Source organism: Microcaecilia unicolor, chromosome 1, assembly GCF_901765095.1.
Source record: "Microcaecilia unicolor chromosome 1, aMicUni1.1, whole genome shotgun sequence".
Taxonomy (NCBI): domain Eukaryota; kingdom Metazoa; phylum Chordata; class Amphibia; order Gymnophiona; family Siphonopidae; genus Microcaecilia; species Microcaecilia unicolor.
The window spans coordinates 435,216,225-435,242,040 of record NC_044031.1 but is presented as its reverse complement, the minus strand read 5'-3'; the positions used below and the strand labels follow the sequence as shown (position 1 = coordinate 435,242,040).

General features: G+C 50.5%; 1 protein-coding gene across 5 annotated transcripts in view; it reads right to left on the bottom strand.

Annotated features, from left to right (window-relative positions):
- The window catches only part of LOC115476258 (mRNA cap guanine-N7 methyltransferase-like), a gene marked incomplete at its 3' end in the record, with an annotated part of 148,199 nt that overhangs the window by 63,300 nt on the left and 59,083 nt on the right, over positions 1-25,816 (bottom strand). For all 5 annotated transcript variants that reach the window (XM_030212557.1, XM_030212544.1, XM_030212551.1 and 2 more), the window contains 1 exon segment: positions 21,443-21,578. In XM_030212557.1, coding sequence (XP_030068417.1) covers positions 21,443-21,578 — 136 coding nt within the window.

Genomic DNA, 25,816 nt, shown 5'->3' with positions numbered 1-25,816 from the left:
TGGAGAAGAGCATCTACTCCCAGGGATCGAGGGTCCCGTCCTCTGCTGAAAAAGCGCGGCACTTGGCAATTGGCCGATGACGCCATCAGATCTAGGCTCGGCTGGCCCCAGCGCTTCGTGATGTCCAAGAACGCCTGAGCAGATAGCTGCCACTCTCCGGAATCCAAGGTATGGCGACTGAGAAAGTCCGCCTTGACATTCATGACTCAGGCAATGTGGGCCGCTGACAGCTGTTCCAGGTTCGCTTCCCCCACTGGCATAGATTCATGGCCTCCTTGGCTAGAGGGGCGCTCTTGGTACCTCCCTGGCGGTTGACATAGGCCACAGCCGTGGCATTGTCCGACAAGACCCGTACTGGCTTCAACGCCAGTACCGGGATGAACTCCAGAAGCGCCAACCGAATGGCTCTGAGTTCCAGGAGGTTGATAGACCACTTTGCCTCTGCAGGAGACCAGAGCCCCTGCGCTGTCCTTCCCAAGCAGTGGGCTCCCCAGCCCGACAAAGAGGCGTCCGTCGTGACGACAATCCACTCCGGGGTCACCAGAGGCATTCCTGCAGACAACTTGTCTGTCTGCAGCCACCAGCTCAGCGCCTTGCGCACTGCTGGGTCCAAGGGAAGCCACACAGCATAATCCTCCGACATCGGAGTCCAGCGCTGCAGCAGAGAGTGTTGTAGTGGTCTCATATGAGCCCTGGCCCAGGGCACTACTTCCATCGTGGCCGTCATAGAGCCCAACAGCTGCACATAGTCCCAAGCCCGAAGAGGAGAGGCTACTAGGAACTGGTCCACCTGAGCCTGAAGTTTGACAATCCGATTGTCTGGCAGGAACACTCTGCCCACTTGGGTGTCGAATCGAACTCCCAGATACTCCAGGGACTGAGTCGGGCGCAGCTGGCTTTTCTCCCAGTTGATGATCCACCCCAGGGAGCTCAAAAGAGCAACCACCCGGTTCACAGCTTTGCCGCACTCTGCATAAGAGGGGGCTCGGATCAACCAGTCGTCCAGATAAGGATGGACTTGTACTCCTTCCTTCCTCAGGAAGGCCGCGATGACCACCATGACTTTGGAGAAGGTCCGCGGAGCAGTAGCCAACCCGAACGGGAGGGCTCTGAACTGGAAGTGTCGGCCCAGGACTGCAAAACGCAGAAAGCGTTGATGTGGAGGCCAGATGGGAATATGCAAGTACGCTTCCTTGATGTCCAAGGATACCAGGTACTCCCCTGCCTTCACTGCCGCTATAACAGAGCGGAGAGTCTCCATGCGAAAGTGCCGCACTTTCAAGGCCCGATTGACCCCTTTGAGGTCGAGGATAGGCCGGACAGAACCTCCTTTCTTTGGTACCACAAAGCAAATGGAGTAACGTCCCTTGCCAATCTGATTTTCTGGCACCAGAACGACCGCTCCCAGGCATATCAGGTTGTCCAAGGTCTGCTGCACTGCCACAGCTTTGACCGGAGACTTGCAGGAGAGAGTACAAACCCGTCTCTTAAGGGTCGGCAGAACTCTACCTTGTAGCCATCTCTGATGACTTCCAGAACCCAAGCGTCTGAAGTTACCCTGGTCCACTCGCCCAGAAACGAGGACAGGCGTCCTCCAATCTGCACTGGGCCATGGACCAGGGCCCCGTCATTGGGTACGAGACCCTGGGGGAGGACCGGAGGGTGCACCTCCGGGACTGCGGTCTCTGCGAAAGGAATGCTGCTTGGGGGAGAAGTTCCTTTTGAAGAAAGAGGGGGCAGGGGAGCCCGACTTGCCTGGGCGGTACCGACGGGCTTCCTGAAACCGTCCTCTGGAGATACCGGGGCGAGCACTGGCCTGAGCCCTGACCTCTGGTAACCTCTTGCCCTTAGACGTGCCGAGATCGGTCACGATTTTGTCCAGCTCGACCCCAAAGAGCAGCTTGCCTTTAAAAGGCAACTTAGCCAGGCGGGACTTAGAGGCGTGGTCCGCAGACCAATGTTTCAGCCAAAGCCAGCGCCGCGCAGAGACTGTCTGAGCCATACCTTTAGCCGAGGCTCTCAAGACATCATACAGTAAGTCTGCCAAATAAGCCAAGCCCGATTCCAGGGCCGGCCAATCAGCCCTCAAGGAAGGATCCGAGGGGGAAGCCCGCTGCACCATCGTCAGGCACGCCCTGGCCACATAGGAGCCGCAAACTGAGGCCTGCAAACTTAAGGCAGCCGCCTCGAAGGACGACCTTAAAGCCGCTTCCAATCTTCTGTCTTGGGCGTCCTTTAGGGCCGTGCCACCTTCCACCGGCAACGCCGTTTTCTTAGTCACCGCAGTGATTAAAGAATCCACGGTAGGCCAAATAAAGGCCTCACGTTCACTTTCAGGCAAAGGATAGAGGCGGGACATAGCCCTAGCCACTTTGAGGCTCGCTTCCGGGACATCCCATTGAGCCGAAATTAAGGTGTGCATGGCATCATGCACGTGGAAGGTTCTAGGCGGGCGCTTCGTCCCCAGCATAATGGCAGAGCCAACAGGGGCTGAGGGAGAGACGTCCTCTGGCGAGGAAATCTTCAAAATGCTCATGGCCTGCAGTAACAGGTTGGGCAAATCCTCTGAGCGAAAGATCCGCGCTGCAGAGGGGTCATCCGCTCCATCCGAGCGGGAATCCGTCTCCTCCAAGGAATCCCCAAAGGACCGTTGGGAGAACTCAGATACGCTGCCCTCATCTACATCAGAGGAAACAGCGTCCTCTAAGGCCTGGGAATCCACCCGAGGGCGTTTACTTCCGGGGGCCTCAACCCCGTTATCGGAAAAGGGAGAAGGGGCAGCGTTTTGCATAAGGAAGGCCTGATGCAGCAGCAAAATAAACTCGGGGGAGAAACCCCCCAGACTGTTTTTCAGCAGCCTGGGCCACAGCCCTAGACGCACCCTCAACCGGCGCTCGCAAGAGTGGGGGAGCAACATGCTGCGCATCCAAGATGGCGTCCGGCGCGACACTCCGCGAAGGAGCCGCGCGGGAAGAACGGCGCTTAACTTTAGCCGCTTTTTTGCCGTCGCCCAAATCAAGGGCGGCCATGGCATGAACGTCTCCCAGCTCAAGGGCGGCCCAAGAAGAAGCCGTCCGAGCAGAGTGGCCAGCCAAGATGGCGGAGGCGAGCAGCGGGGGATGGGCGTTTATGGTGGGAAAAACCGCCGCGCCGGAGGAAGACCCGGGACACTGACCGGCCTCCAAACTGACACCCAACAAGGGCGAATCAGACTTTAAAACCCCCACATCCCCGCTAGAAGCGCACACGCGGTCCGGGGAGCGATTCTCCGCGCCCTCCGACGCCATAGGCCACGTGGAGATCAATCGGGGAACCCCCTGCCCGCTATAAAAAGGTAAAAATTACCTGCTTCTTGCTCCGAGCTGTAACGACCTGGTGTCCCAGTGAGTAGCTGCAATAAACGTTTAAATAAACGTCGAAATAAACGCCCTTAAGGACGTCCAAATTTTTTTTTTTTTTTTAACGGAGCCAGCGGGAGGGGGGAGAAAAGGAGGGACCTGGCGCCACCAGGTTTGCACTTGCTCAAGAAGAGCCCTCAACCCCAGGTACTCAACAAAACCTAAAGATTAGGCTTGGAGACCTAGCCAGAGCTGCTGTGTGTGACCACCACCTGCTGAGATAGAGAACATACTGAGGAGTTTCCGGCAGCACATGACCACATATAGGGAGGCAAAAGGATTGCTCTCTATCGCCACCTGCTGGTAGATGGACACAACCCACCAGTCTATGGATTGATCAGCATGATGATATGGAAGTGATTATTTTATACATTAAATCCTGGATTCTATATAGCACGACCTAAGTAGTATGCACAAATCCAGTCATATTCTGGATTTGCGGACGCAACTTAATTCGTTAACAAGCAAAGCAGTGCCAAGGAAGATAGAACAAATAGAAAACTATAATAGAAGATTGAATTTGCGAGTACTTAATTTTCCTAAGCTCCTTGGATTTAATCCTCTTGATTTGTTTAAGAGATTTCTTCTAGAAAGAGCTACTTTGATAGTCTCTTTCATCTTTGAGCAGGACTTGAACTCAATCATGAGACTATACTTCAAAACCACAAACTCTCAGTTTGGAGGGGAAAAAATATGGTTATACCCTGACGTTACTAAAGCGACTCAACAAAGGAGGAAAGAATTTTTGAATTTGAGATCTAAAGTTATTGACTTAGGAGGCTCCTTTTTGCTAGCTTACCCCTGCAAATGTATAATATGGTTGGCCCAGATAAAATATATTTTCTATGTACCAGAACAGCTAAGATCTTTTCTAGACTCAAAATTATCAAAGTAGTTTATAGACCGGGAAGTAAGGTGCTTTATTATTGTGATGTTAATTCCTAAATAATCTTCTCTGATTCCTGCCCCCCTTTTTTTCTTTACTTTATTATGGTCTAAGGAAGCTAAAAAATGTTCTCTTGAATGATGATGATTTATTTGTTTTATATTTTGCTTATGGCTGTATTTCACTTTGACAGATGATCTCTGTTTGAGTATAAAAATCTAATAAATAAATATAAAAAAAAAAAAAAAAACAAGCAAAGCAGTGCCAATAATTGCTACTTAACAAGCAACTGACATTAAATGGTATTAATTACAATTTATGCACAGAACAGTCTAAGTGTATTCTGTAACATGATGCGCATAAATTCTAAGTCGCATAGTTGATAAGAGGGTATGGCATGGGCAGGTCATGGGCATTCTAAAATCTATGCGCGTTGTTGTACAATAAACCTGGTTCATGCATAATTTAGCCATTGACGCTTACACTGTAAAGTTTTACTTGGAATAACTGCCCATGACTAAATTTAGTCTCATTGACAGCCGCTCGATGTATTCTATCAACTGAACAGAAATTTAGACTTATTCTATAAAGTACACATTAGTCGTACTATATAGCATGGCTTGACAAACTCCAGGTGTCAGTTCGCCATGAAGACTTAAAAAACCGGCCTGTCACCTGGGTTTTGCCAGACTATCACAAGGCAGCAAAGCAGCTTCATCTCAGCTCTCTTCACCTCCCTCCTCCCACTGTGGCAGAATTCAGGGCAGGCAAGGGCAGCAGCAGATCAGCTCTTCCCTTCCAGCACTAAGCACACAGCGACAAGAGTGAAGAAAGTGAACCATGGCACAGCGGGTCACTTCCTCCTCCTGTGCCAGCTTAGACTTGACTGTTATATGAACCGTGATCCCACAATTCACATGAATAGTTGGGTCTAAGCTGGTACAGAAGGAGGAAGTGAACTGTGGTTCACTTCCTCCTTGCCAGGGGAGCTCAGTGGAGGGGGGAGGAGTAAGAGAGAGTGAGAGTGAGCTGTTGCTATAAGGTATGAATCATGTGCCAAGGGACAGGATTCGGGGCAGAGTAAGGTAAAATTAGTTCTTACCTGATAATTTTCTTTCCATTAGTCCCAACAGATCAATCCAGAGACTTGTGGCTTATGTCCCTCAACCAGCAGATGTAGATTGAGAGAACTCCGAGGTTTGCTATATGTGGTCATGCGCAGCCCTCCAAACCTCAGTATGACGATACCAAAGCAGTAATCATAATTCCCATACAATACGAATCGCACTCTCCTGCCTCTCCCACCGTCCTAAAGGCTACGGAATGGCAAACCACGCAACTGCTATCGCAGTGCTCCATAGCTGACCCGCTGAAACTGATGAGCTGTGCTGCTATCACCTATTCTTTATCTCTTTATATATATTTATTTAAATTCCAACAGACTAAACAGAGGAGATTGAACCGAACTACTCGAACAGCTAAACAAACAAAACATAGAACCCACAGAATACAAGTACCAGGGAGGGCCTCTGGATTGATCTGTTGGGACTAATGGAAAGAAAATTATCAGGTAAGAACTAATTTTACCTTCCATTGCGTCTCACAGATCAATCCAGAGACTTGTGGGATGTAGCAAAGCAGTCCTCAAGTAGGGTGGGACATGTCGGCCCCAGAGGCCAACACAGATGCTCTAAACGCCGCATCCTGCCACGCAGCTACATCCAAACGATAATGCTTCGCAAACGTATGCACTGAAGCCCAAGTTGCCGCTTTGCAAATCTGTTCCAATGGCACCAAAATATACTCCGCTAAAGATGTAGCCTGGGCCCTCGTAGAATGAACATGCACGCGAATAGGAGGTACTTTGCCCAGACCTACGTAGGCTGAAACAATCACCTCCCGTAACCAACGAGCCACCGTGGCCTTCGACGCCATGTTTCCTTTATTACATCCTGCAAACAGCATGAAGTGGTCCGAACGACGGAAGGAGTTCGTGGCCTCCAAATATCGTACAAGCACACGCCTCACAGCCCGGAAATTGTCCGGGTAATCTGCCTCTCGAAAGGCTGGCAACATCACCGACTGGTTCAAATGAAAGCGAGACACCACCTTGGGCAGAAAGGACAGAAGTGTCCTGATGCATACCCCAGCCTCTGTGAAATGGAGAAAGGGGTCCCTGCAGGACAAAGCTTGAAGCTCCGACACCCACCTCGCCGAGGCCATGGCCACCAGAAACACAGCCTTCAATGTAAGATCTTTCAAGGATGCCTTAGTCAGAGGCTCGAACTGAGGACGTTGCATTGCACGCAGCACCAAATTAAGACTCCACTCCGGTAGAACCGGAACCCTCGGAGGCCGGACGTGGCTATCGCCCCAAAGAAAACGTACCACATCTGGATGCGAAGCCAAAGAGCGACCGTGCAAACGGCCCCTAAAGCACTCCAAAGCTGCCACTTGAACTCTCAAGGAGCTCAAGGACAGGGCTTTATCCAGCCTGTCCTGCAAAAAAGCTAGAATGTAATGAACTGAAGCCGACTCCACCGCAATCCCTGCGGAAGCACACCATGAGACAAAGGTGCACCAGACCCGTGCGTATGATGATGACGTAGAGCGCTTCTGGGCTTGCAGCATCGTAATTATGACTTTCTCGGAATATCCCTTCCGTCTGAGGCGTGCCCTCTCCATGCTGTAAGCCCAAAGCGAGTGGGATTCTCCATGCGTACCGGACCCTGGCACAGAAGATCGGCCGTACCACCACGCGTAACAGTTTGTCGATCAGCAGGCGGACCAGGTCCACGTACCAGGGCCGCCTGGGCCAATCCGGAGCCACCAGAATCACCGGCCCCGAATGCCGAGCAATGCGTCCTAGCACCCGGCCTATCATGGGCCACGGCGGAAACACATACAGAAGGACCGCCGGCCATGGCTGAATGAGCGCGTCTATGCCCTCGGCCCTGAACTCTCTGCCCCTGATGAAGAAGCGGGAGGCCTTGGCACTGGAGCATCAGGCCATCAGATTGAACGCTGGGATCCCCCAGCACTCCGTAATCTGGCACGCTTGCTGGGAAAGCTCCCACTCCCCCGGATCTAGCTGATTCCGGCTGAGGAAGTCTGCCTGAACATTTAGCACCCCTGCAATGTGCGACGTCGATAGGAGGAACAGATGACGCTCTGCTCATCCACAGAGAAGCGCGGCTTCCTTGGCAAGTTGGGCACTCTTGGTACCCCCTGCCTGTTGACGTAAGCTACTGTTGTCGCGTTGTCCGACAGGACTCGGACCGCCCACTCTTGCAGAAACGTTTGAAACTCCTGCAGAGCCAGACAAATCGCCTGCAATTCCAAGAGATTGATCGGCCACACTGCCTCTGTCTGAGACCAGATTCCCTGTGCTGTCCTGCCGAGACAATGTGCCCCCCAGCCCGACAGGCTGGCATCCGTGGTCACGACCACCCAATCCGGAGTCGCGAGAGGCATACCCCTCTGCAGATTCAGAGCTAACAGCCACCTCTGCATGGCAAAGCATGCCCGCGGAGTCCAAGCAATCAGTATCGTATAATCCTCGTACAGGTGTGACCACAACTGAGAAGCAACCACTGCAGAGGACACATATGTCCCCTGGCCTACAGTACTATGTCCAGAGTCGCCGCCATGGACCCCAGCACCTGAACATAGTTCCAAACCCTGGGTGCCGGTTCTCGCAACAAGGAAGACAGTTGATCCTGGAGGCGAAGCCTGCGCACCTCCGGCAGGAAAACCCTGCCCAGCTGAGTATCAAACAGGATCCCTACATACTCCAGGGACTACGATGGAGCAAGGTGACACTTCTGCATGTTGACCACCCAACCCAGAGAACGCAGCAGCTGAAGCACCTTGGACGTGGTCCGGGCACTTTCCTTGCGAGAGGGTGCACGGATGAGCCAATCGTCTAGATACGGGTGCACCTGAATGCCCCGAGATTGCAAGCAGGCAGCGACGACTACCATAACCTTGGAAAAGGTACAAGGAGACGTTGACAACCCGAATGGCATGGCCTGAAACTGGAAGTGCTGTCCCAGCACTGCTGATGCGGCGGCCAAATGGGAATATGTAGATATGCCTCCTTGAGGTCGAGAGCAGTCAGAAACTCCCCCGACTGCAACGCTGCCATCACTGAGCGTAAGGTCTCCATCCGAAAATGACGGACCTTCAGGGCTCTGTTCACCACCTTGAGATCGAGAACTGGGCGGAACGCGCCGCCCTTCTTGGGAACTATGAAGTAAATGGAGTAATGACCCTGACCCCGCTCGGCGGAAAGAACCGGACGCATCGCGTCCAGCCGCAAAAGCTCTGCCAGCATCCCTCGGACAGTCACATGCTTGGCCATAGCCTTGCATGGGGACTCCAAGAAAAAATCTGGTAAGGGATGGGCGAATTCAAGCCTGTAACCGTCCCAAACAATTTTCAGTACCCATTCGTCTGAAGTTATCCTGGCCCACTCTTCCCAAAAGAGGGATAGGCGCACCCCGATAGGAGGAAGGAGATGGGCCAGGGCCCCATTACTGTGCGCCTCTGGCGCCCTGTTGAGCTTGCAGCCCAGAGGTAGAGGGACGGCGGTCTCCCCGAAAGGATTGCTGCAGCTGCAGGAAGCGAGGTCTCTGGAAGGAACCAGAACGTCCTGGTCTATACCGCTTGGCCTCCCGAAACCGGGGGCAAATCGAGCGAAAACCCGCCTTCTTATCCTCTGGCAGCCGTTGACCCTTAGAGTCTCCAAGCTCTTTCATGATTGCTGTGAGGTCCTCGCTAAAGAGGAGCTTCCCTCTAAAAGGTAGGCGAGCCAAAAGAGACTTAGAGGCGACATCTGCCGCCCAGTGCCTCAACCAGACCCAGTGGCGGGCAGTAACAGCCAAAGACATTTCCTTGGCTGACGCCCGAAGCACATTGTACAACAAATCTGCAAGGTATGCCAGCCCTGACTCCAAGGCCGGCAGGAAGTCGATCAGCTCTTCTGCCGAAGCAGCCTTCTGAACCCAAGAAAGGCAAGCCCTTGCGGCATAAGACCCACACACGGAGGCCTGAAGGCATAAAGATGCCACCTCAAACACAGACTTAAGTGAGGATTCCAGTTTCCGGTCCTGTGGGTCCCTAAGGGCAGTACCGCCCTCCACCGGTAACGTGGTCTTTTTTTGTGACCGCTGTAATCAAGGAGTCCACAGCTGGCATCTTAAAGGAGGCCACATCCTCTGGGCGCATCGGGTAAAGTCTCATCATTGCCCGCGCCACCCTAAGGCCGATGTCAGGCGTGTCCCACTGCGCTGCAATCAACACCTTCATAGCCTCATGAACATGAAAAGCTCTGCAAGGACCTTTGGTCCCTTTCATAATGGAGGGAGTCGCACTAGTTGAAGGAACTGCGTCTGGAGGAGAAATATTTAACACTTCCATAGCCTGCACAATAAACAAAGGGAGTTCGTCCCTACGGAACAGCTGTACCACCGTGGGGTCATCCCCTTCCTCCGACGGCAACTCTCCCTCCTCCAGGTCCTCCGAGGGTGTTTGCAGGGAATCCCCTGAACGATGACCCTACTCGGTGTCAGAAGGACCCGACAATTCCTCCCCCGTGCCCATGGCTTCCAGGCGTGGCCTCTTTGGAAGATTAGAGGAAGAAACATGCCGGTTCCCCTGAATCCAAGGCTGCACGTCTGCCGCAGCGAATCCCCCCATGCTCTTCATCTGAAAAGCCCTGTGCATCAAAAGCACAAACTCCGGGGAAAAGGGCAGCGCTGCCTCGTCCACCCCCGAGGAAGGAGGACCCAGCACAGGCCCCCCCCAGCCATGTCTGCCTGTGGGGCGCCCACCACACCACCCGTGTCTGCCCTCACCATGTGGGGCGACAAAACAATGGCGCCTGCGGGGGCGCACGCTGAACACTGAACTGGTGTTCGCACCAAAACAGCGTTGGCCCCAACACCGCCATCTCTTGCCATGGGACGGGCCGAGGGATCCACAACCTGCCCACCCCGCGAGCCGGGAACTCCCTGCTCTTTCAGGCATGTCTCACAGACTCCAGACGCTGCTCTGTGGTTCCCACACCGCGAGTAGCGCTTAGTAGACTCAGACGGAGCTGACATCCCTGCAGCTCCATCCAACACAACATAGTGATGAGGAGACACAATCAGTGAAAATAGAGATGGATGAATCAGAGGAACAAAAACCCTTAAAGCTCAAGAGCAGAGGACAGATGAAAAAGTGGCTGGTAAGGTGAAGAATGGGTGCTGTGGTCTTCAGGTTTGTGGTGGCTGTAATAGGAAACAGAAGAGAAAAATACTGAGGTAAGGTGATGGTGTAGCATGCCTTCTGACAAGCAGTTGGATAGAGAACGAGAAACAGCAGATGCCCAAGTGGGTTATGGTGGACCAGAAGTCACCACAGAGGATTCTAGGAGGAGCATGCAAGTAACCAGCAACCTCCACAGCATTTGCGTATTTCTCCGGTATTTCAAATGATCAAAAGGGCAGGGAGTGGTGTTCACCTCCAACTCCTTCCCCCATTCCACAAACGTCGTTGGAGCTCCCCCAGCCCTCATAGTGATTTCAAATATCCTATCTGAGAAAAAAATCCCTTGCCAATTTTAAGTAAATAAGTTAACGTTTTCCTATTCTAAATTTTCCAGAAAACCCATATCTCTGGCTGATTCCATACAAAAAAAAGTAAGTATTGGAAACTTGGGGGGGGGGGGGGGGGGTGCAACTACATCTGCAAGCCTTTCTATATCCCAGTGATGCCCGAAAGGAGACCGCAGAGAGCACATTAAGGAGACCTGAGCCTATGGACGCAGGTGAGCAGACGATCATCCCTCCGATCAGCCTCCCCTGACACATGCGGCTACCAACAGCAACACCTCCAAATGAGGACCGCCACTACACCAACACAGATAATAGGACACAGGCAGATGTTCACAGACATGAAACGCTGGTCCTGGGGAGCGAGTTGAGCTGGAAACACCAGAGTTGATTCGGACGACTTTTAGAAGTCCCCCCCCCCCCCCCACACACACACTACTTTTTGAACCAGTACAAGAACATGAGGACAAACACATTACAGCAGTCACCGAAAGGAAAGTCCAAAGGGAAAGAAAAAGAGAAAGGAAAGGAAAAGGAGGAAAAGAAAGGGAAGAAAAAGGAATAGGAAAGAAAAAGAGAAGGAAGGGGAAAAAAAGGGAAAGAGGAAGGGAAAAAGGGAAAGGAAAAGAAAAATGAAAAAAAAAAAAAGGAGATAAAAGGAAAATTAAATAGAAAATCATCATGTATTAGCCTCTAATACTCCTCTCGGCCCTACCGGACTTCATGATGGGCAACCTTCTTGAAGGCCCCAGCTCTAGTCAAATCCTCATCTTATGCAACACACCTAGAAAACCTAGATCATGTAAACAGCAGACACCTGCTAGACAACACCAACACCTGCTCACACAGTACAACTATTACCTCAGGCCAGAGGCGACCTACCAAGTTCAACTCTAGGCAAGACACATGGAATCCCCCCAGCAGCCTAAAACACGCTTCCTTCTGAACCTGACCAAACAACCCTTTTGCTCAGAACACAGGATCCACCTACCTCCGGTACCAGCAATTTATGTCAATGCAAGATCCGTGGGGAACAAGGCCTTATTAATAAGGGAGCTTCTAGAATCTTCAGACCTTGATTTTCTGTTTATATCTGAAACATGGCTTATGGAAATCAATAGCTCGATATTACCCCACTTATACCCTTCATGGATACAACATTCTTCATTCTCCAAGATAGGGGGAAAAAAGGGGGGTCATCTTGTTGTCATTTATAAGAGCTTCCTCCACGCATCCCTAGATAGCTCAGCGGTTTCCCCAGAACTGGAATACAGGTTGTGCAAACTCTGCGATGATTCCAAAGAAACCAATCAATTAGATTGCATACTCCTCATATATTATCTGCCAGGAGCCCAGATCAAGGCCAAACCAATGATACTGGAGGTCATTTCATCCGCCATGTCCCAATTACCTACAGTAGTAGTTCTGGGAGATCTAAACTTACATCTAGAGAATGAAACTTACACCAATGTTCCTAACATTAAATTGTTCTTGAAGATGAGTGAACTCACCATGTTTAGAGAAGGCCCAACTCACGAAAAAGGCCACACACTGGACTTCCTTACCTCCTATCCCGCTAGCTTGATCGGCTCATTCAAGTGGAAGCCTATACCATTGTCAAATCACTTCCAACTAGACTTTACAGTTGGTATCTGTCTAACGAACCAGGCCGAACATCAAACTTTTAAGCTGATAACCTCCAGAGAGAAAAATCAGCTAACCCAACTTCTCCCTTAACTCTGTACTCTCTACTCAAGAATCGATAAACTCTGCCTGGGACAATAAAGTTAAATCGGTGCTAGATAAAATTGCCAAAACAGTTCGAAATCAGCTAAAACGGAACTGTCGACATCTAAAAAAGCAATGGAGAAAAAGCAAAAGCCATTGGTGATAGATCCAAATGGAAACTCTCCTTTCATCACTATAAACTAAAAGTAGCTGATTCCAAACAAAAACACTACAGTAGCATAGTGGGAAAGGATATCCTTGACAATAAAAAACTATTCACCCTTGCTAGAAGTCTAACCTCCAACTACACGGCCAACAATATGCACCAAACATGTCCCTCTGCCAAGAACTAGCGGACTATTTCACAAACAAGAACAATCAAATCAGATCCGACCTAGCTAAACATAACACAGTAGAAGAACACGTAAAAGTCTCCGACTCAGGAGCAGGTTCTGGCTCTAGACCAACTCAGGGAATTAAAGTAAATCAGTTATAGGAAGTTTTTCAACCGCTATCAACTGAAGACATAAAATCACTACTACTGAAATGCTCACACTCACATTGCTACCTGAATCATTGCCCAGAATTCCTGTTCTAAGCCACCTCACAAGAGTTGGTTCAATGGCTAACAGATCACCTCAATGAGCTACTAGAATTAGGCACTCTTCCTTCAGACATGGGCAAAATCATTCTTACACCCATACTGAAGGTCTCAGGGTTAGACATAACCTCACCAGCAAACTACCATCCAGTGGCTAGCATACACCTCTTTACGAAAATGCTGGGATCCTTTGTCGGCAAACAACTTACCAAATATCTGGACAAATTCTCTATTTTACACCAATCCCAATTCAGATTCAGATCTGCACACAGCCAAAACTCTACTCCTAGTTCTAACAACATACATCAAACAATATCTATGTAAAGGGAATCAGGTGCTACTACTTTAATTCGACATCTCAGCTATTTGATGCTGTGGATCATACAATGCTACCTGAATGACTAAATCAGATAGGAATAACAGGATCTGTCTTCAAGTGGTTTAATGAATTCCTTTCAAACCGAAGCTACTCTATCTTGTTTTAAGTTCTTCATGTCTTCCCACAGCTCAATACACCTGGGATTAGGAGAGCTACTCCTATCATATGCAGACGACATCATGCTCCTTCTACCACTGATATCTTCTAACCATGATCCGATCCAATCCAATCTGTAACAACTGGGATGAATGCTATTCAAGCCTGGGCTTCAGCAAACAATCTAAAACTGAATTTATTTATTTATTTGTTACATTTGTATCCCACATTTTCCCACCTATTTGCAGGCTCAATGTGGCTTACATAATACCATAAAGGCATTTGCCAAGTTCGGTAGGGGACAAGTACAAAAGATGTTATGGTGGTATAGGGAAGATAAGATTCAGTCACATGGGGTTAAAGGTAGGAGGGTTTGATAATGCCCAATACGATCTTTGATAGTGAAGTGTTGCAGGGTTGAGGCATTTAAGTTGGGTCAGTCGGGTATGCCTTTCCGAATAGGTGAATGCGCAAAAGACAAAGATCCTATGGCTCCGGAACCAAGGAGTCGAGGCCCCACTTACAATAATACTACCCAATGACAGAACCTTCACAATCGAATTGCTGGGGGGTCTTCCTAGACTCCTCCCTATCATTCTCTTCCCATATCAACCAACTATGGAAGAACACAATGTTTAAAATGAGACAACTATACTTAAGTCAGATCTTTCTTTGATCATAAAGCCTTTGCGCTATTGGTCCAAATGCTGATTCTATCGCATCTGGACTACTGTAATGTCTTATTTTTTGGTACTGACCCAATACCAGAAAAAAAACTGCAGATCATACAAAACAGAGTGGTGAGACTAATCTTCAAACTAAATAGATATTATAAGCGTTTCATCATATCTTGCCAAACTACATTGGCAACCCACAGCTGAAAGAATTAGGTTTAAACCGCATGCCTATTCTTTCAAATTCTACAAGGTTCGACCTCTGAATTGCTGATTCACATCTCATCAATCTGTTTCCTTCACTCTAACAGACTAAAAGAACAACTAATTTTAGCCCCACAGTTCTATAAGGAAATCCAATTTCTTTAGCTCGCTCTTTCCCGTATTAGGAATCTCTCTGTGGGATTCACTCCCTCTGACCATTAGATCAGAGATTAACTACCTCAGCTTCTTGAAGAGGTTTAAAACTTTCCTCTTTCCAAAGACTGCTACATAATAACCACCACTACTTCACATACCGTGCCTGCCTATAGGATGGAGGAAACACCTTACTACTCTCACACTCTCTAATGTTATATAGCACTGTATTCAACCAACAGGATTGTACTTAACCAATGTCCTACCTATAACATTATACCCACTCTTTGTCCACTGATGATGTAAACCGCACTGAACCCTAAATTGGGGATATTAGCGGTATACAAGACCTGAATTGAACTGAATTCCCTTTCAGAACCCTTCAGCCCTGAGAAAGCGAATGCTACATACCTGTAGAAGGTATTCTCCGAGGACAGCAGGCTGATTGTTCTCACTGATGGGTGACGTCCACGGCAGCCCCTCCAATCGGAAACTTCACTAGCAAAGTCCTTTGCTAGCCCTCGCGCGCCCGCGCGCACCGCGCATGCGCGGCCGTCTTCCCGCCCGAAACCGGCTCGAGCCGGCCAGTCCAGTATGTAGCAAGACAATACACTTCAAGGGAAGACACAACTCCAAAGGGGAGGCGGGCGGGTTTGTGAGAACAATCAGCCTGCTGTCCTCGGAGAATACCTTCTACAGGTATGTAGCATTCGCTTTCTCCGAGGACAAGCAGGCTGCTTGTTCTCACTGATGGGGTATCCCTAGCCCCCAGGCTCACTCAAAACAACAACATTGGTCAATTGGGCCTCGCAACGGCGAGGACATAACTGAGATTGACCTAAAAAATTTACCAACTAACTGAGAGTGTAGCCTGGAACAGAACAAACAGGGCCCTCGGGGGGTGGAGTTGGATCCTAAAGCCCAAACAGGTTCTGAAGAACTGACTGCCCGAACCGACTGTCACGTCGGGTATCCTGCTGCAGGCAGTAATGAGATGTGAATGTGTGGACAGATGACCACGTCGCAGCTTTGCAAATTTCCTCCATGGTGGCTGACTTCAAGTGGGCTACCGACGCTGCCATGGCTCTAACATTATGAGCCGTGACATGACCCTCAAGAGCCAGCCCAGCCTGGGCGTAAGTGAAGGAAATGCAATCTGCTAGCCAATTGGATATGGTGCGTTTCCCTACAGCCACTCCCCTCTTGTTGGGATCAAAAGAAACAAACAATTGGGCGGACTGTCTGTGGGGCTGTGTCCGCTCCAGATAGAAGGCCAATGCTCTCTTGCAGTCCAATGTGTGCAGCTGACGTTCAGCAGGGCAGGAATGAGGACGGGGAAAGAATGTTGGCAAGACAATTGACTGGTTCAGATGGAACTCCGACACAACCTTTGGCAGAAACTTAGGGTGAGTGCGGAGGACTACTCTGTTGTGATGAAATTTGGTGTAAGGGGCCTGGGCTACCAGGGCCTGAAGCTCACTGACTCTACGAGCCGAGGTAACTGCCACCAAGAAAATGACCTTCCAGGTCAAGTACTTCGGATGGCAGGAATTCAGTGGCTCGAAAGGAGGTTTCATCAGCTGGGTGAGAACGACATTGAGATCCCATGACACTGTAGGAGGCTTGACAGGGGGCTTTGACAAAAGCAAACCTCTCATGAAGCGAACAACTAAAGGCTGTCCTGAGATCGGCTTACCTTCCACTTGGTAATGGTATGCACTGATTGCACTAAGGTGAACCCTTACGGAGTTGGTCTTCAGACCAGACTCAGACAAGTGGAGAAGGTATTCAAGCAGGGTCTGTGTAGGACAAGAGCGAGGATCTAGGGCCTTGCTGTCACACCAGACGGCAAACCTCCTCCAATGAAAGAAGTAACTTCTCTTAGTGGAGTCTTTCCTGGAAGCAAGCAAGATGCGGGAGACACCCTCTGGCAGACCCAAAGAGGCAAAGTCTACGCCCTCAACATCCAGGCCGTGAGAGCCAGGGACTGGAGGTTGGGATGCAGCAGAGCCCCTTCGTCCTGCGTGATGAGGGTCGGAAAACACTCCAATCTCCACGGTTCTTCGGAGGATAACTCCAGAAGAAGAGGGAACCAGATCTGACGCGGCCAAAAGGGAGCAATCAGAATCATGGTGCCTCGGTCTTGCTTGAGTTTCAACAAAGTCTTCCCCACCAGAGGAATGGGAGGATAAGCATACAGCAGACCTTCCCCCCAATCCAGGAGGAAGGCATCCGACGCCAGTCTGCCGTGGGCCTGAAGCCTGGAACAGAACTGAGGGACCTTGTGGTTCACTTGAGATGCGAAGAGATCCACCAGGGGGGTGCCCCACGCCTGGAAGATCTGTCGCACCACACGGGAATTGAGCGACCACTCGTGAGGTTGCATAATCCTGCTCAACCTGTCGGCCAGACTGTTGTTTACGCCTGCCAGATATGTGGCTTGGAGCACCATGCCTTGACGGCGAGCCCAGAGCCACATGCTGACGGCTTCCTGACACAGGGGGCGAGATCCGGTGCCCCCCTGCTTGTTGACATAGTACATGGCAACCTGATTGTCTGTCTGAATTTGGATAATTTGGTGGGACAGCCGATCTCTGAAAGCCTTCAGAGCGTTCCAGATCGCTCGCAACTCCAGAAGATTGATCTGTAGATCGCTTTCTTGGAGGGACCACCTTCCTTGGGTGTGAAGCCCATCGACATGAGCTCCCCATCCCAGGAGAGACGCATCCGTGGTCAGCACTTTTTGAGGCTGAGGAATTTGGAAGGGACGTCCCAGAGTCAAATTGGAGCAAATCGTCCACCAATACAGGGATTCGAGAAAACTCGTGGACAGGTGGATCACGTCCTCTAGACCCCCGGCGGCCTGATACCACTGGGAGGCTAGGGTCCATTGAGCAGATCTCATGTGAAGGCGGGCCATGGGAGTCACATGAACTGTGGAAGCCATGTGGCCCAGCAATCTCAACATCTGCCGAGCTGTGATCTGCTGGGACGCTCGCACCCGCGAGACGAGGGACAACAAGTTGTTGGCCCTCGCCTCTGGGAGATAGGCGCGAGCCGTCCGAGAATCCAGCAGGGCTCCGATGAATTCGAGTTTCTGCACTGGGAGAAGATGGGACTTTGGGTAATTTATCACAAACCCCAGTAGCCCCAGGAGGCGAATAGTCATCTGCATGGACTGCAGGGCTCCTGCCTCGGATGTGTTCTTCACCAGCCAATCGTCGAGATATGGGAACACGTGCACCCCCAGCCTGCGAAGCGCCGCTGCTACCACAGCTAGGCACTTTGTGAACACCCTGGGCGCAGAGGCGAGCCCAAAGGGTAGCACACAGTACTGGAAGTGGCGTGCGCCCAGCTGAAATCGCAGATACTGTCTGTGAGCTGGCAGTATCGGGATGTGTGTGTAGGCATCCTTCAAGTCCAGAGAGCATAGCCAATCGTTTTGCTGAATCATGGGGAGAAGGGTGCCCAGGGAAAGCATCCTGAACTTTTCTTTTACGAGATATTTGTTCAGGGCCCTTAGGTCTAGGATGGGACGCATCCATCCTGTTTTCTTTTCCACAAGGAAGTACCTGGAATAGAACCCCAGCCCTTCTTGCCCGGATGGCACGGGCTCGACCGCATTGGCGCTGAGAAGGGCGGAGAGTTCCTCTGCAAGTACCTGCTTGTGCTGGAAGCTGTAGGACTGAGCTCCCGGTGGACAATTTGGAGGTTGAGAGGCCAAATTGAGGGTGTATCCTTGCCGGACTATTTGGAGAACCCACTGATCGGAGGTTATAAGAGGCCACCTTTGGTGAAAAGCTTTCAACCTCCCTCCGACAGGCAGGTCGCCCGGCACTGACACTTGGATGTCGGCTATGCTCTGCTGGAGCCAGTCAAAAGCTCGCCCCTTGCTTTTGCTGGGGAGCCGCGGGGCCTTGCTGATTCGCACGCTGCTGACGAGAGCGAGCGCGCTGGGGCTTAGCCTGGGCCGCAGGCTGTCGGGAAGGAGGATTGTACCTACGCTTGCCAGAAGTATAGGGAACAGTCTTCCTTCCCCCGAAAAATCGTCTACCTGTAGAGGTAGAAGCTGAAGGCTGCCGGCGGGCGAACTTGTCGAATGCGGTGTCCCGCTGGTGGAGAGACTCTACCACCTGCTCGACTTTTTCGCCAAAAATGTTATCCGCACGGCAAGGCAAGTCCGTAATCCGCTGCTGGATTCTATTCTCCAGGTCGGCGGCACGCAGCCATGAGAGCCTGCGCATCACCACACCTTGAGCAGCGGCCCTGGACGCAACATCAAAAGTGTCATAAACTCCTCTGGCCAGGAATTTTCTGCACGCCTTCAGCTGCCTGACCACCTCCTGAAAAGGCTTGGCTTGCTCAGGGGGAAGAGCATCAACCAAGCCCGCCAACTGCCGCACATTATTCCGCATGTGTATGCTCGTGTAGAGCTGGTAAGACTGGATCTTGGACACGAGCATAGAGGAATGGTAGGCCTTCCTCCCAAAGGAGTCTAAGGTTCTAGCGTCCTTGCCCGGGGGCGCCGAAGCATGTTCCCTAGAACTCTTAGCCTTCTTTAGGGCCAAATCCACAACTCCAGAGTCATGAGGCAACTGAGTGCGCATCAGCTCTGGGTCCCCATGGATCCGGTACTGGGACTCGATCTTCTTGGGAATGTGGGGATTAGTTAATGGCTTGGTCCAGTTCGCAAGCAATGTCTTCTTCAGGACATGGTGCAAGGGAACAGTGGATGCTTCCTTAGGTGGAGAAGGATAGTCCAGGAGCTCAAACATTTCAGCCCTGGGCTCGTCCTCCACAACCACCGGGAAGGGGATGGCCGTAGACATCTCCCGGACAAAGGAGGCAAAAGACAGACTCTCGGGAGGAGAAAGCTGTCTCTCAGGAGAGGGAGTGGGATCAGACGGAAGACCCTCAGACTCCTCGTCAGAGAAATATCTGGGATCTTCCTCTTCCTCCCACGAGGCCTCACCCTCGGTGTCAGACACAAGTTCACGGACCTGTGTCTGCAACCTCGCCCTGCTCGACTCCGTGGAACCCCGTCCACGATGGGGGCGTCGAGAGGTAGACTCCCTCGCCCGCATCGGCGAAGCTCCCTCCGCCGACGTAGTCGGGGAGCCTTCCTGGGAGGTGGCCGCGGTCGGTACCGCACGCGGTACCGACGTCGGGGACCTCAACCTGGGCGATGGGCCAGCCGGCGCCACGCTCGACGGTACCGGTGGCGCAAGCACCGCCGGTACCGGAGGGGTAGGGCGCAACAGCTCTCCCAGAATCTCTGGGAGAACGGCCCGGAGGCTCTCGTTTAGAGCGGCTGCAGAGAAAGGCTGAGAGGTCGATGCAGGCGTCGACGTCAGTACCTGTTCCGGGCGTGGAGGCTGTTCCGGGCTGTCCAGAGCGGAGCGCATCGACACCTCCTGAACAGAGGGTGAGCGGTCCTCTCGGTGCCGATGCCTGCTGGGTGCCGAATCCCTCGGCGACCCAGAGCTCTCGGTGCCGACACGGGGAGGAGACCGGTGTCGATGCTTCTTCGATTTCTTCCGAAGCATGTCACCGGAGCTCCCCGGCACCGACGAGGAGGACGTCGAATCCATCCGTCGCTTCCTCGGGGCCGAGACTGAAGAAGGTCGATCTCGGGGGGGCTGTACCGCAGGAGCCCTCAGGGTAGGCGGAGACCCACCCGAGGGCTCACCGCCACCAGCAGGGGAATGGACAGCCCTCACCTGCACTCCACCCGATGCACCACCGTCCGACGACATCAGCAGACGAGGTCCTGGTACCACCGACGTCGATGCAGCTATCCGATGTCTCGGCGCCGATGCAGAGGCCCGATGCCTCGATGCACTCGATGCAGGGGCGGCCGAGGAAGATGGTCTGGACGCTGACGACGTCGATGCACTCGAAGATCCCGGTGCCGATGCCGACGAAGAGCCCGAGAACAACACGTTCCACTGGGCTAGTCTCGCTACCTGAGTCCGCCTTTGAAGCAGGGAACACAGACTGCAGTTCTGAGGGCGGTGCTCGGCCCCCAGACACTGAAGACACGACGAGTGTCGATCAGTGAGCGAGATAACCCGGGCGCACTGGGTGCACTTCTTGAAGCCGCTGGAAGGCTTCGATGTCATGGGCGGAAAAATCACGCCGGCGAAATCAAAAGCCGAAATGGCGAAATTTGAAGCACCAAATTTAGAGGGAGAAAAAATCTCGACCGAGGCCGAAAAGAGGCCTACCCCGACGACGAAAGAAAACTTACCGGGGCAAAAAAGCTGGAAGTACGGGGAGGATTTACACGAAACCCGGCGGGGGGTTTCCGGAGCACTTCCCGACTAGGACAAAGCTTTCCCGAAGGAAAAAAACACGTTCAAAACAAATTGGACGCGCGAGGTCGACTTTCCGGGGCTCGACACGGCGAAAACACGACCGTACCGAGTACGGACAAAAGAAGACTGGCCGGCTCGAGCCGGTTTCGGGCGGGAAGACGGCCGCGCATGCGCGGTGCGCGCGGGCGTGCGAGGGCTAGCAAAGGACTTTGCTAGTGAAGTTTCCGATTGGAGGGGCTGCCGTGGACGTCACCCATCAGTGAGAACAAGCAGCCTGCTTGTCCTCGGAGAATTAGAGTCACACATTTTATTGCTCTGTATCACTTAATGAAAAACATGTTTCTTTAAAAGGAATATGGACGGCCAGTAAAAATGGAAAAATCAACAACTCAATGCAAGCTATTTACCAATGAGGACACTCTTCATCCAATTGTTGAAGTTTCGGAGGAAGAAAATGCGACTCTGGCTTCGTTTTTCCAGCCCATACTCCTTCATGTCATTATAATGTGTTGCCACTTTTACACCATGGTTGCCTTCCAACTTCTGTGCAGGGACAATGTAAAGAAAAGTTGAGAGGAGAGGTCATAAACAAGCAAAAGAATCATAGCAGTTTTGGTTTGAGGGGGTAAAAGGGGGGGATGCAAACAGTTCTGAATTTAAAGTTGCAGTAGTCTGCTGGTTTTTGGAAGAAGACCTGTTTATAAGCCATTTCTCTTTCATACATATTTCAATAAAATGTGTTACTAAACTATTTATTCAAAGAAGGGTAGAGAATAAAAATATTGCCTATTTTGTTGGCACCATGTCCACAACTTTGTAAAATTTCCTTTCCAGTCCACCTCTTCATACTGTTAGTACTATCTTCTTGCTTTTCTCAAATCACCGAGACTGGAGTTGGCTGCTATGAATCTAAGGGACTAGGAATTGGTACAAATCTAGAGGTAGTTTTATAAATGTTCAACACTTATTTTCCCATAAAAGTAATCACAGTAAATAGGAATACGGTAATTTCTAAATGCCCTACTTAAAAACATTTCATCTAGCACTGCAGCCTTTTTCAACCATCAAGAAAAATGTAATTGAATCTACAGAACTAACTCTCAGGAACCAGTTTCCTTAATGTAACTTTGACAATATATTTTCAGATGGTATTCACAGAGGAAAAATCTAAAAAAAAATTTTTAAATCTTCGCTTTATTTTGAAATTAAGCCTTTAATAGAAATGTTTAATTTAAGAACTCTATGGGATTGAAGGTTGGCTCTTTTTGTTTTCTTTTTTTTTTTTACCCCAGCAGTTAACTTCCATCAAAACAAGTTATAGTGCAATTTAGTCTTACCTTTTATATTCCACAAGTCCTGCTAGACCAGCACAGACCAATGGGTTATGTCTTCCTACCAGCAGATGGAGGCAGAGAAGCTGAAACTCTTGCATCAAAATCATAATTATAAGGAGAGCTACAGCCCGAAACTTGATTCTGTTTGCAAGCATTAGCATATTGCCAAGTACTCCTATATCCCAAAAAACATTCCCAAAAAGGAAACACTCTGCAAATAAGACTCTAGAAAAGTGTCTCAAAAATGGCACAAAGTGGGTAGATGGACGTTTCTCGAAAAAATTGTCCAACTCACAATTTTTGAAACTCACATTCAAGATGTTTTTCTCTGCAGTTTGTCTAAATCACAATGAGGCGTGTTTTGGCAGGCCCAGAATATGGACTTTCAGCAATAATGATGCAAGATAAAAGTGTCTAGGGCAAAAATTATATCCATTTACTTGATAATTTTCTTTCCTTTAGTCATAGCAGATGAATCAAGAAACCTGTGTGTTGCGTCCGTCTGTCAGCAGGTGGAGATAAGAGAGTACAAACTTGTACAGTTTGAAGAAGGACATCCTGCACCCTGGCCAGTCAGTATATCTTGTAACAAAGCAGAAAGATTAGAGAAACCAACAAACTCATATCCACTCAGAACCGCGTCACGTGCAAAACAGGAAAAAACATCAACCTGCAAAGGAGATAAAAGCAGAAGAACCCCCCTCCCCAACTCATCACTGGAACAAAATCTGAAAGAAGAGATCAGACACTAACAAGGGTTGGATTCTAGATTCATCTGATGCGACTAAAAGAAAGAAAATGATCATGTAAGACATAATCCTTAGCATCATCAGCAGATGAATCCAGAAACCTGTGGGATGTAGCAAAGCAGGATCTAAACAGGGGGTGGGGGCAAGATCGAATTCCGGAAGAAATCACCTCAGCCCCAAACGAAGCATCCACCCTGGCATAGACATCCACGTGATAATGCCAGACAAAAGTATGAATGGACGACCAAGTCGCCATCCAACAGATCTCATCCAGATTGCTCAAATGCATCTCTGCCCAGCATACCAAAGAATGCTAAGAGTGGGCCCACAAAAAGACAAGTGAAGACCGACCCACCCGCATATAGGCATCAAAACGCATCTCCGTCCAGGATACCAAAGAATGTGTAGAGTGGGCCCGCAAAGAAACAGGTGAAGACCGATCCACCAGCATATAGGCATCAAAAATAGCCTCATGAATCCATCTGGCAATGGTAACCTTGGAAGCAGCTTCACCATTACGAGGTCCCGCAAAAAGAACAAAGACGGTCTGACCAACGAAAATCATTAGAAACAGAGAAGTACTGCAAGAGGGCATGCTGAATGTTCAGAACATGCAAACGCCTTAAATCGATCGGATAGTCCTCTAATCGAAATTACAGGAAAAAGAGAGGCTGATTAAGATGGAAAGACAAAACCACCTTAGGCAGAAAGGAAGAGACAGTCCAAACTGCCACCCCAGCCTCTGAGAAGCGAAGGAAAGGTTCCCCAGAAGAAAGTGCCTGAAGTTTCAAAATCCGTCTTGCCAAAGATATGGCCACCAGAAACACCAATTTGAGGATGAGATCATGCACCATGGCAGAGTGAACAGGCTCAAAGGGAGCCGCCTGAAGGGCCCATAGGACCATGTTAAGATTCCAATTTGGGCAAGGGTGAAGGATAGGAAGATGAAGCCTCATCACCCGCTTAAGAAAGAGAACTACATCAGGATGACAGGCAAGCGGAGTGCGAGCAATACAGCCCTGATAACAAGCTAGGGCTGCTACCTGAACTCACAGTGAAGAAGCTGACAGTCCCTTTTCCAAACCCTGCTGCAAAAAGGCTAAAATGTGAGGCAAGGAAGCGTGAAAGAGAGATAACGCCCATTCCACACACAACGACTCGCCAGACCCTAGCGTAAACCATGGAAGTGGACCACTTCTTGGCTTGAAGCAAAGTAGTGATGACAGAGTCTGAATAACCCTTCTTCCTCAACTTCGACCACTCAAGAGCCAGACCGTAAGACAAAAGTGGAAGGGCTCCTGCATCTGCACCGAGCCCTGACAAAGGACATCGGGAATCTGAGGAAGTCAAAATGGGTTGTCCACCAACAACCGAATCAAGTCCGTATACCATGGACGTCGGGGCCAATCCTGAGCTACCAGGATCACACAACCTGGATAAGCCTGAATCTGATGAAATACCCTGACGATCAGCAGCCAGGGCGGGAAGACTTATAGAAGGAGCTTGTCTAGGACCAAGGTTGTAGAAGAGCATCGAGGCCCTCCAACTCGTGCTTCCTTCTTCTGCTGAAGAAAAGAGCCGCCTCAGTACTGCCGGCGGTCGCCATCAAGTCCAACATGGGAATCCCCCAGCACTGAACTATCTGCTGGAACACTTTTGGGGACAGTGTCCACTTGCCTGGATCCAGAGTCATCAGACTCAAAAAAAAAAAAAAAAATCTGTCTGCACATTGTCGACATGGATGATGTGAGCCGCCAAAAACTGCGGTAGATGAATCTTGACCCAGTGGAGCAGAATCTCTGCCTCCTGAGCCAACTGAGGACTGAGAGTTCCCCCTTGGAAACTGATGTAAGTGACCATCGTCATGTTGTCGGAGAGAACTCGCACCAATTTCCCCCGAAGAAGGGACTGAAAAGCTAACAACGCCAAGCATGCCACCTAGAGTTCTAAGCAGCTGGTGGGCCACTCTGCTTCCTCTATGGACCAATGGACCTACCTGTAATGAGAAAGGCAGTGAGCAACCCCCCACCCCACACATGGGACACCCTGCCTGAAATAGGTTGCCCACAACCACTACTGCAGACTGCAATGTGCCATGGGCTGAAAACTGAAGACATATCAAGTAGTCCTCAGAGACCGGAGACCAGCAGCTTAAAAGGGACTGCTGAAGAGGTCTCATGTGCACCCTCGCCCATGGCACCACCATCGACCTCAGGACCTGGACATAAGCCCAAATCCGGGAAGCTCAGTTGGCCAACAGCAACCAAATCTGCTCCTGTAGCTTGAGATGCCTCTGCTCTGAAAAAACACTTGGCTCTGGAGTGTGTTGAAGCGTACCTTCAAATACTTCAAGGACTGCGTGGGGATCAGTTGACTTTTGCTCATGTTGATCACCCAACCCAAGGACTGTATCAGACCTACCATATGATCCGCAGCTTGCAAGCTTTCCCCGAACAGAAGACGCCCGGATCAACAAGTCGTCAAGTAGGGGTGAACTCAAATTCCCTCGTGTCTCAATGATGCAGCTACTACCACCACCATCACCCTTGAAAAGGTGAACAGAGCTGTAGCCAAGACGAAGGGCAGATCCCTGAACTGAAAATGCTGGCCCAAGTCTGCAAATTGCAGAAACCGCAGATGAGAATCCCAGATCGGGATGTGCAGGTATGCCTCTTTAAGGTTGAAGGCAGTGAGAAAC